This window comes from Pyrus communis, chromosome 16, assembly GCF_041283825.1.
Source record: "Pyrus communis isolate YQ-2024b chromosome 16, ASM4128382v1, whole genome shotgun sequence".
Lineage (NCBI taxonomy): Eukaryota > Viridiplantae > Streptophyta > Magnoliopsida > Rosales > Rosaceae > Pyrus > Pyrus communis.
The window spans coordinates 971,685-984,201 of NC_142580.1; the positions used below are offsets into that span (position 1 = coordinate 971,685).

At 37.5% G+C, this 12,517-nt stretch overlaps 1 protein-coding gene across 1 annotated transcript; it reads left to right on the forward strand.

Moving 5' to 3' along the window:
• The first annotated feature begins 548 nt into the window (after positions 1-548).
• On the forward strand, positions 549-6,331 carry LOC137730979 (histidine kinase CRE1). Its single transcript, XM_068470007.2, has 11 exons — positions 549-1,951; positions 2,138-2,371; positions 2,490-2,659; positions 2,812-3,030; positions 3,118-3,304; positions 3,389-3,440; positions 3,553-3,782; positions 3,953-4,051; positions 4,174-4,868; positions 5,098-5,607; positions 5,716-6,331. The coding sequence occupies exons 1-11, from the start codon at positions 1,559-1,561 to the stop codon at positions 5,951-5,953; spliced, it is 3,027 nt and encodes a 1,008-aa protein (XP_068326108.1). The 5' UTR covers positions 549-1,558; the 3' UTR covers positions 5,954-6,331.
• Positions 6,332-12,517: the final 6,186 nt, after the last annotated feature.

Consider the following 12,517-nt stretch of genomic DNA (forward strand, 5'->3'; position numbering starts at 1 on the left):
TATTACACACACTACCTTTTTGAAAAACAAAGGAAGTTGAAGAAATTTAACAATGATTTGAATGAAAAAGGGAATACATAACTCGGAAAATGATTTCGGCATACATTTTTTCGAACTTCTTTTTGTCTAATTGTGTTTAACATTCTTTTTTATTTATATTATTTGATTCTCTTTTAGAATTAATTTAATTGTATCGATGTTCTTTGAACTTAAATTTTACCGCAAATCCATGAAATTTTACTGCTAAATGTTAAAAATAAACAGAAATGCGGCCTAATAGGTAGAGAGTAATTAAAATGTCCAAATATTTATAGGGTGATAAACACTCACACAAGAAATTAAAAGAAAACTAGAGAAGGCAGACATCATGTCAGATTCCTTCTGATGTTTAAATGGGCAATTATGCCTTCCCCTGGGACTCTTTCCATCTCATTTTTCACTGTTTAAAACATAAAGCCCCCGAAAAACGTAACCCATTTGGGTTTTGCTTTTTGGAATTGTCAGAGTCTGACACCCATCAAAATATTTCGGTTGAATTTCAAAAGTTTGGACTATCAGCTTCAATGTGAGCTCAGAAAATTAGCAAAGCAAACAACAGAGAGAGGGAGAGAGAGAGTGTGTCGTGCAAGATGCAATATTATAAGGAAGAATACAGAGAGGGAGGGGAGAGAGAGAGGGGAAATTAGTTTATAATGTGGGATGGTAGTGATGGGGAGACAAGAGCGTATCTCTGAAAATCCAAAAAATTCGATTCAGTTTGGTTGCCTTAAAAAAATAGAGCATAAAAAGTCATCAAAGCTACTATTTTACGCTGAAAAAAATAAAAAATAAAGAAAAAATCCTGAGATCAGGACGACCCAATACTCCTTTTCTATTAGACATTCATTGTACTGCATCAAGCCACCATCTTTCTATAATTGTTAGAGGTTAAGATCGTTTCTTTCAAGACCCCCATTTCTTATTTCTTTTGTTTCTCTCTCTAGAATTCTCTCTCTCTCTCTCTCATCAAACTCTTGTGGTGTGCATTCCTGTGTTGTGTGCTGAGCTTAGCTGTGTGTGTTTTGATTATTATATGGTGGGAAAACAGTGAACGTGCTTCTTCTTTGTCTGGAAGCCTCTAACTAAGCTTCACGCTTTGAGATGGCATGATTGGAGCTCTCTGTGTTTTTTTATTCCTTAAAAAACGATTTTTTGTTTAGCATTCACAGCCTGAGACAGACCATTTTCTAGAGGGAGAGAGAGTGAGGAGAGAGAAATACAAAGACTACTTTGGAATTTGAGCTTTGTTTTCCTTTCCCCATCTTTTGAGAGCCATGCTTGTCTCTGTGAATTGAGAAAGAATCCTTCTTTTCGAGTTCTGGGTCTCTCCCTCTCTTTACCTTTTACAATAGTACAATGGGGTTTCAGTGAGAGAGGGAAGAAGAAAGTCCACACCCCCACAGTAGGAGATATATTTCTTCATTTGCTCGTATTTTGCTTGTGCTTTCAGAAAAAAAGTTTCTGAAAAAATAAGCACTTTTAAGAACGTGGGTTCTCTTTTTTTAAGATTAGTTATGAGATGAGTAAAGAGGAAACAAGAAGAAGAATCAAAGAAATTGGTCTAGTGCTGATGGGTGGGAAGACGAAGATGCAGCGCCACCACTCAGTGGCTGTGAGGTTGAATGAGCAAATGGGGGCCAAAAAAGGCTACACCTTTGTGCAGGCACACAGGGCTTGGTTCCCAAAACTGTTCCTTCTTTGGGTTGGTGTGATGCTTCTCTTGGGCTGGTTAACCTACTCTTGCATGGATGCTGATAACAAAGTGAGAAGGGTAGAAGTTCTTGGTAGCATGTGTGATCAAAGGGCAAGAATGCTGCAGGATCAGTTCAGTGTTAGTGTTAATCATGTGCATGCCCTTGCAATCCTTGTTTCCACATTCCATTACTACAAGAACCCTTCTGCAATTGATCAGGTATGTTTGTGCTTCAATTTTGATCAAAACCCTTTTGGGAAATGCTTGTTTTGGTATAATTTCTTTGACTAATTGTACAGTTTGGTTTATTTAAGACAATTAGTTTCTCAATTTTTATGATGATTGAATGTGGTGCTACTGGTTTGAGCTTTTGTGTGATTTGGGTTCTGTATTGGGAAAATGCAGGAAACATTTGCTGAATACACTGCCAGAACCGCCTTCGAGAGGCCTCTTTTGAGTGGGGTGGCCTATGCACAGAGAGTGCTTGATTCGGATAGGGAAAGGTTTGAAAACCAACATGGATGGACAATAAAGACAATGGGGAAGGAACCATCGCCCAACCGAGATGAGTATGCGCCTGTAATTTTTTCACAGGAAACCGTCTCTTACATTGAGTCACTTGATATGATGTCTGGGGAGGTAACTATAGGATGTGTTTACTTTCACTTTGTTTATCTTGTTGAACTCTATGGCATTAATCCGAGCATTCGTTGGGCGTGTTTCATTTGACCTTTAATTTTTCCACTACATGATGCAGGAGGACAGAGAAAACATTTTGAGGGCTAGAGCTACTGGAAAAGCTGTTCTAACAAGCCCATTTAGGCTGCTGGGTTCTCATCATCTTGGTGTTGTATTGACTTTCCCCGTTTACAAATCGAAGCTGCCTCCAAACCCAACTGTGGAGCAGCGCATTCAGGCGGCTGTTGGGTAAGTTGGCATACAACTATAGAACTATGAAAACGCTCTTCAGTTGCTTTTTGCATGCTCTTACCTGCATATACTTTAGCCGATTCCATGTCCATCTGCCACAGAAGTTAGCAATCTACAGGATGGTTCATTTGATTCTGTATAAAATGCAGGTACCTTGGTGGTGCCTTTGATGTTGAGTCCCTTGTGGAGAATTTGCTTGGCCAACTTGCGGGGAATCAAGCCATTCAGGTTTATGTGTATGATGTTACAAACACTTCTGATCCCCTAATCATGTATGGTCACCAATACCAAGATGGTGACACATCTCTTCTGCATGAAAGCAAGTTGGATTTTGGAGATCCTTTTCGGAAGCATCAGATGATATGTAGGTAAGGGCAACCAATCAATAACTAATGAGAGATGGAGAGTTTCAGTGGTTATGCCATGCTAATACACTTAATTGGATTCTTGAGCAGATATCATCAGAGGGCACCCACGTCGTGGACAGCAATTAACACTGCATTCTTGTTCTTTGTGATTGGGTTTTTAGTTGGCTATATCTTATATGGGGCAGCAATGCACATTGTTAAAGTTGAGGATGATTTCCGTGAAATGGAGGAATTAAAAGTTCGAGCAGAAGCTGCTGATGTTGCCAAGTCCCAGGTACTGTTTTCAACATTTCCCCAAACATTGCTCATTCCTCAATGGCATGTTTTTGATATGTTGTCTTCTGTTTTTTCATGCCAGTTTCTTGCTACTGTTTCTCATGAAATAAGAACGCCCATGAACGGAATCCTAGGTATGCTAACAGATCTCCCAATTTTAACATTTTATTTTCAGAATGACATTATGATACGAGTCCGAAAATGCACTCTTGCAAGAGTAAAATCTTTATTTTTCTATGATTGCAGGAATGCTTGCCTTGCTTTTAGATACAGCTTTAAGTTCGACCCAGATGGATTATGCTCGAACAGCTCAAGCTTGTGGAAAGGCTTTGATAACATTAATAAATGAGGTGCTTGACCGGGCAAAGATTGATGCTGGCAAGTTAGAGCTGGAAGAAGTTCCATTTGGCATTCGGTCAATACTAGATGATGTTCTATCTTTATTTTCTGAAAAATCTAGAAATAAGGGTATAGAGGTAAGCCTCAATGTCTTCAGCTCAGAGTTACTGCAATGTTTTTGTAGTTCTTAAATTGTGCTGTGGTGATGGTGATAGTCCTTAAATTCTGAAATATGAACTGTCATAATTTATAGTATCATGTTTCATCGTCAAATCTCCTAATTCCGATTTATATTTGGGATGTGAAGCTAGCAGTATTTGTGTCCGATAAAGTTCCAGAAATTTTTATGGGAGATCCAGGGAGATTCAGACAGATAATTACAAATCTAGTGGGCAACTCTATTAAAGTAAGTGGAAGTTTCATTTTTTTATTTTCAACTTTCAGTAACAGGATTCGTTAAATTCTTCGGTTGGTCCTGCTCTGTTTAGTGATCAAGGATAACTTATGTTTGAGCTCTACATTTGGCAGTTCACTGAACGAGGACATATATTTGTCGAAGTTCATCTAGCTGAGCCCTCAAAGGTGATGATAAATGGGAAATCAGAGACTTACTTGAACGGAGGAACAGATGAAGGTGTGCTGACATCCGATGGCCATCAGTTTAAAACTTTAAGTGGGTGTGAAGCAGCAAATGACTGGAATAGTTGGGATAAGTTTAAGCATCTGGTGTCTGATGAAGAAGACAGAGCTGATGTTGTTGAAGCTTCTGAGCAGGTCACGTTAATGGTTTCTGTGGAGGATACGGGGATAGGTATACCGTTAGCTGCCCAGGAACGTGTTTTTATGCCCTTCATGCAGGCAGACAGTTCAACCTCTAGACATTATGGAGGAACTGGTATTGGCTTGAGCATCAGTAAGTGTCTGGTTGAACTGATGGGTGGTCAGATAAAATTTGTAAGTCGACCTCGTGTTGGGAGTACATTTTCTTTCACCGCTAATTTTAGGAGGTGCAAGAAAAATGCATTTAGTGACATGAAAAAACCTAATCCTGAGGATCTACCTTCTAGTTTTAGAGGATTGCGAGCAATAGTAGTAGATGGAAAACTTGTGAGAGCTGCTGTAACCAAATACCACTTAAAGAGACTTGGAATCCTTGTGGAAGTTGCGAGCAGCATCAAGATGGCTGTTGCTTCATGTGGAAGAAATGGTGCTGTGGCATCCGGGTACGTTTACTTTTGCTACATCTTTAAAGTTTTTTAAGGGGTTTAATATTTACTGTGATAAAACTATAACAATATTGCAATTCAATATTACCTTTATTAACTGCTATGAAAGGTAGACTTTTGAGTAAAATGAAAAGGTAGACTTTGGAAAACTGAAAAAAAAATGGTAGACTTTGGAAATAAGTAGGATTTGATTAACTGAATTGAACTGCTTCATTACATATGACAGGAAAAGTATCCAGCCAGATATAGTTCTAGTTGAGAAGGATTCATGGATTTCTGGTGAAGAACATGATCTTAATGTGCAGAAATTGGATTGGAAACAGAACGGTCATGCGTTTAAGCTGCCAAAAATGATCCTTCTTGCAACCAATAATCTTAGTCAAGCTGAATCTGATAAGGTAAGGGCAGCTGGTTTTGCGGATACCGTAATTATGAAACCTTTGAGGGCTAGTATGGTGGCTGCGTGTCTTCAAGAGGTCCTGGGCATAGGAAAGAAGAGGCAACCAGGGAGAGTGGTGCCTAATGGATCTAACGTCCTCCAAAGTCTGCTCTGTGGGAAGAAAATTTTGGTGGTTGATGACAATTTGGTAAACAGGAGAGTTGCTGCAGGTGCACTAAAGAAGTTTGGTGCTTATGTAGAGTGCGTTGACAGTGGCAAAGCTGCATTGGCGTTGCTTCAATTACCGCACAATTTTGATGCTTGCTTCATGGATATTCAAATGCCTGAAATGGATGGGTATGTTTCGGTGTTTCAGTTACAACATTCTAGACTCGGAATGCCCTTGTTTCAGTTACAAATTGGAATTGTTAATTTGTTATTTACAAATGTTACTTTTGATTGCAGGTTTGAGGCAACACGCAGAATCCGGCAGATGGAGAGCAAGGCAAATGTTGAGATGAATGGTGGATTTGAAGCACTCGCAAGAAAGGGTGACTGGCATTTGCCTGTGTTAGCTATGACGGCGGATGTTATTCATGCCACCTATGATGAGTGCCTGAAGTGTGGGATGGATGGATACGTCTCAAAGCCCTTCGAGGAAGAGAATCTCTATCAAGCCGTTGCCAAGTTCTTCAAAACTTAAAACAGCCTCAGACTCACAGCAAGAATTGTCAAAACTCAAAACCTGCGGACATCTTTGTTGGTCGGATGTTACCAGCAATTTTTTGATATTCTGCAGAGACAAACGCCGGCTGTCGGTCCTAGAATTTTGATGATTCGTAATGGCTTGAATACAGGTTCGAGGAATCATTTCTAACTAAAATTTTAACTCGATTCGGTATATCCACGCACATGTATACTACTACAAACCTCCATTTCCCACTTCGTATGTATAGTAGTAGGATGATCCTTAGAAAAGGGGAGGAGCAAAATGTGTAAATGTTATATTTTTTTGTATGCCTTGTTTGAATCTTTCTTCTGAGTTCTGTGGAAAAGGGTTCAATGCCTTCGATTTGTACCATTCTTTTTGTACAACTGATTCAATGTTTTGCATTTAGACTTTCTGGGGATAATGGAAGGTACCATAATTGACATCGGTAACGATTACTTAGGGCCGTTTGATAATTATTGTGATTCAAGTTCTTTTTTATTTGTTGAAATATTGTTGTCAAACGATCCCTTAATTCAGTATCTGACGGTCAAATATGCGATTAGACATATAGAATGTCATATTTGATTGTTTAGACAATGAATGTATTAAGTAATAGGCATGCTGGTCCGAACCTGCAAATGCAAGAACAAAAGGCATGTTGGGCCGTATGGACTTTGCATTTTTTTGGGCTTCAGGGCTTGTGCGTTGTAAGAATGTCAATTGGGCTTTTGTCCACACCCTCTCAAAGATTAACGGAATAATTTTAATCTGGAGAAATCCGAAAACAATTATTTTTCAAATCCTGAAATAAAAATATTAGGGCAAAAGACTGTTTACTACCCTCATGTTTCGTGGTTTTCAACATTTAGTACATCAAGTTTTTTTCATCCCAGAGTCATACCTAAAGTGGAAATTTTGGAATAGTCTCATATATCCGTGAGTCAAACTGTTAAGTCTCCCATTAACTATGACTTGGCACCCACATGGACAATAACTAGACGCCACGTATCATTCACGTGGAAATTTAAAAAATAAAAATAAAGTAAACTATTAAAATAATTAATTAAATAAAAGTAAAAAATAAAAAATAAAATAAAATCCCCAGATCCCCTTTGTCTTCCCCACCCCGACTCCCCTCCTTTCTCCCTCTGCACCTCTGCACATCCATCCTTCCGCCTCCCTCAAACTCAAACTTTGAAACACATGATCCATGGAAGATCGGAGATTCCTGCGTTTTTTCTCCCTTTCCCTCTGCATAGGCCTAGTCCTCCTCTTCACTTGGTCCCACCTTCCTTACGCGCCGCCCGTATGTCTCCGACCTCCTCGACTGCACAACAAACTCCGCCTAGTGCTCCTCCAAAAACCGCATCCAATCCCCATATCCCAACACCCCGCCTCAAAGACCACATCTCCGACACCTCCCACCACTCTCTCGACCCCTTCACCGTCCAAGAACTCAACGCTGTCCGCACCATCCTTAACTCCCACGCGCTCCACTCCGTTGAGCTCCAGGAACCCGATAAGTCCCTCATCCTCGGATGGAAGCACGGCTACCCTCTCTTCCACAGAAAGGCCTCTATCATCGCACGTGTCACATCAAGTCACTCGGGGTGGGGGATCGGGATGGGGAAGACAAAGGGGATCTGGAAAAGGATGGATGTGCAGATGATGCAGAGGGATCTGGGGATCTGGAGAGTGAGATAGAGAGCGGAGAGTGAGGGTGAGAGCGGATGTGCAGAGGTGCAGAGGGAGAAGGGAAGGGGATCGGGGTGGGGAAGACAAAGGGGACCTGGGGAAATTTTTATATTTTTTTTAACTTTTATTTAATTAATTATTTTAATAGTTTAATTTTCTTTAATTTTCAATGACACGTGGCGCCCCAATCATTGTCTACATGGGTGCCACGTCATCAGTTAACAAAAGACTTAATAGCCAGACTAATGGATGTATGAGATTGTCCCAAAACTAACACTTTAGGTATGACTCTGGGGTGAAAAAAACTTCATGTAATAAATGTTGAAAACCATGAAACATGAGGGTAGTAAACAGAGTTTAACCCAAAATATTACTTTCATCACATTTTATCACCTATGTAATTAAAGGTAGGATCCACCAAAACATGATAAGTCTAGCATTACTCTTATTATTGTAATTTTCTCGTGTTTTGTATATCGTTGACATTTGATCGCTATGCTGGGAATATTCAATCCACATGTCACTATTTTTTTTCATTTAGTTCAACAATTTAAATTGAATATTTGGTTAGAGATATTATATTCACACACCCCAAATTACTTCTCCCACACCTTTTTAATTTTTTAATGTTTTCTACACACCACTAACCCTTGATAAAAAAATATTAAAAAAATAAAAGGGTGTGAGAGAAGTAATTTGAGGTGTGTGAATATAATCTCTCATTTGGTTATTTTAACCAAATTATTTTTAATGTTTTTTTTTTAATCTATTTGATTACTTGACCTAATTTAATCTCTTTTATATATTTATTAAAATGCTAATTAGGGTTTGGGGTTTTAGTGACATTCTAAGTTTGGCCAATTCAATATATACTTTCCAATCGGCAAACCAAAGCAAATATTTTGTGTGGCATGCCAATATTTAAAGTTAGCATTATATTATAATAAATATAAAATATTGGCTTTTCCATCAATTTTTGTATGGTGCCACGTGGAAAAAGAAAACAAATGTAGGACCCCATGTTACATGTGGACAAGTTACATCGGACCAGGATACTGGCCTAAGTTTATTGTCACCGATGTCCCACCTTTGGATGGTCCATATAATATTTCGACGTTATCTTCTTCGTCGACATCTCTACCATATAATCATTTTATGCAGCCGACCCGACCCAACCCAACTCGAATGTGGTCCCGCTATTGCCATGGCTGGATGTGGTCTTGCCACTTGAACAAGGATATGTGTGGTTTCATTTATTAACGATAATCTTACGTGGTCTCGTTTATTAATGCTGATTTCATGTGCTTTGCTCTTCTGCAATGATTTTGTATGTTCTTGTTATTCGGCAATAGCTAGTTGTAGTCGTTAATACAAATTTGTTATGCCTATCTTCTTAAGTAGTTATGATAGCCGTGCATTTAGACTTTCTGGGGATAATGGAAGGTACCATAATTAACATGGGTAACGATTACTTAGGACCGTTTGATAATTATTTTGATTCAAGTTCTTTTTGTTTTGTTGAAATATTGTTCTCAAATGTTCCCTTAATTCAGTATCTAACGGTCAAATATGCAACTAGAAAGAGAGAATGTCATATTTGATCATATTAGAATGTTGGAAGGTGAATATATTAAATAAATGTATGTATGGGCATGCTGGTCCAAACCTGAAAATGCAAGAATAGAAGGCATGTTGGCCATATGGACTTTGCATTTTTTTGGGCTTCAAGGCTTGTGCGTTGTAAGAATTTCAATTTGGAGAAATCCGAAGACAATTATTTTTCAAATCCTGAAATAAAAATATTACTTTCACCACATTTTATCATCTCTATACACGGTAAGTCTAGCATTACTTTTATTATTATAATTTTTTCGTGTTTTGTACATCATTGACATTTGATCGCTATGCCGTGAATATTCAATCCACATGTCACTACTTTTTTTTCATTTAGTTCAACAATTTAAATTGAATATTTGGTTATTTTAACCAATTTTTTTTTAATCTATTTGATTACTTGACCTAATCTATTTATTTATTAAAATGCATATTATTATTAAAGAGAAGAAAGAGAATTTGAAACTATTACAATAATTTAGAGAAAAAGAGTTTCGAAACGAAATGCATAAATAAAAATCCAACATCTTTTTAACAAGAATATTTGATAGAATACACGCTACTCAAGCCAATTCGTCGACGTTCACGTCAACTAGAATAGCCAATTCAATATATACTTTAAGTTTGGCCAATTCAATATATACTTTCCAATCGGCAAACCAGAGCAAATATTTTGTGTGGCATGCAATATTTAAGTTAGCATTATATTATAATAAATATAGAATATTGGCTTTTCCATCAATTTTTGTATGGTGCCACGTGGAAAAAGAAAACAAATGTAGGACCCCATGTTACATGTGGACAAGTTACATCGGACCAGGATGTTGGTGTAAGTTTATTGTCACCGATGTCCCACCTTCGGATGGTCCATATAATATTTTTACGTTATCTTCTTCGTCGACATCTCTACCATATAATCATATTATGCAGCCGACCCGACCCAACCCAACTCGAATGTGGTCCCGCTATTGCCATGGCTGGATGTGCTTTGCCACTTGAACAATGATATGCGTGGTCTCATTTATTAATGCTGATTTTATGAAATTTTGCTCTTTTACAATGATTTTGTATGTTCTCGCTATTCGGCGAAAACTAATTTTAGTTGCTGATACGATTTTGTTACACCTATCGTCTTAGGTAATTGTGATACCTGTGTAGGAGTTTACTTTATCACTTCTTGTCAACCAGAAAAAACAAACGGCATCAAGGCATGTAGTGGAGGGCCTGAGGCTCTACATTAATACATTTGGATGTTGGGGCGGTGGGTTTCCAGTAAAGATTTTAATGAAGGTAGATGAGGTTTCACCTCAACTTCGCATAGTCCTTTAAGCTTTTCGATCTTAGGTTACATTTTCACACGCCTTTTTGTGTATAATGAAATTTAAATTTGATCTGTGAATAATATAGGATAACGTAAATCATGTATGTCCTATGAATCTCACACGTGAGCAAACATATTGTAATATCTCGAAAGAAGTTAAAATTCAACTCTAAATTAAATACGGACGAATAATATTAAACAAATGAATTTACAGAAATTGCAATATTATTTTTCTTTCGGTGCTTGAAATTTAGAAGTTTGAATCTTTGTGCACAAAATAGTTAAAAAAAATTAAAAAGGGGAATTAAAAATGAAATCCACCTTCTGTCAGTAGTGTCCAAATGTAGGGGTGGGCACTTGGAACCGAAAATCGAAACTGAAACACAATTCGAATCAGACTGCACCAAATAGTTCGGTTTTGCGGTTTTGAAACGGTTGCGGTTTCGAAACCGAACCACGGCTAAGAAAACGGTTTGGTTTCGGTTTTGGGTTTTCAAAACCGCACCGAAACCGAAACCGCACCATATATTGAATGTTATGTTCTAATTGGTTCTTTATTAGAGTCCATACATTTATAATATGGACTTAACTACACTAGAATAGAATGTCATCCAATTTTGCACCTCTATTCGAGTCCATACATCTCTATCTCTATCTCTCTCTCTCTCTCAAAACTCATGTTCATTTATCTGGCCACACACAAGAAGCTATGCAGTCAATAGTACTCATATTGCAGTAGAGTTACTAATTCCAACCCTTGATCACAACACTCCACTCGATCTAAATAAGGCACATAGTTCATAGATGTGCTAGAAGCTTGAACCTAATTAATGCAGCACACCTGTAATTAGCAACATTCTTTTGGTTGAGAAATGTGCTTCATAACAGTGCTTATCTTGATATATAACTTAAACAAATTGTGCGTATGAAAGATGTATACATATATATTTTCTTATATATTTTCTTTAATGCTTGTGTGTTGTTGATTGGTGCTACTATTGCATATGGTCAGACAAATCTCTCTATCTCTTACTTCCTTTGCTGCAGTTTTGCTTTTGCTGCTATTTTTCGCTACAGTTTTTCTGTAGGTTCATTGATTAATGTACGAGGAAAATGAGATCGTCTTATGTGTAAATATGTGTAAATTTAAAATTGTAACTTTTTCTAAAAAAAACGAACTGAAACCGTTTGAAACTGCACCAAACTGAATCAACTGGTTTGATTTCATTTTGATTTTGACTTTAAAACTGCATCGTAAAAAAATTCAGTTTCGATTGCGGTTTCATTCGAAACCGTACCGAACCGCACCGCGTTTATCCCTATCCAAATGTCCGCCATGCAAAAGATCGTTGGGCCCAATGGACCTTCTTTTTTTTAACATTCGGGTCGTCAAAAGTCCACCCTCCGCGAATTAAAAAAAAGTATTAAGTTAGTTGTCAAACATTAAGGAAATTAATTAAGGTAATGCGAACTGTCAGTCCCCAATTAATGCCAATTTCTAAGAAAATGGTTGGTGGGTACACAAATAAATAGACAGAAAAATCCAAAACAATCACACCATTATTTACTTCAAATCATCCCTTAATTTTCTGCTAGATTACGGCTTCTGATTACAACTCAACGAGCATGTCAAATCAATTAACAAATCCACTAGGATTCATTTCTAATTAGAAAAAAAAAAAAAAAAACTTAGTATTTAGCCCGATATCAATGGTCTATTTTTGTTTTCGTCTGTAGTGGTAGATTTTCTAACTTTTGAACGTATCTAAATATCACAATATACGATTCTGTTATTTATAATTATGCTATCGAGAGATTTACATGATGCAGTTATATATCATAAAAATAAAAATTAACATTAATATTGTGTAATTAACCCAAAACACGACGAGAACGTTATTTTTGTTGTACAAGTCATTCTTCGC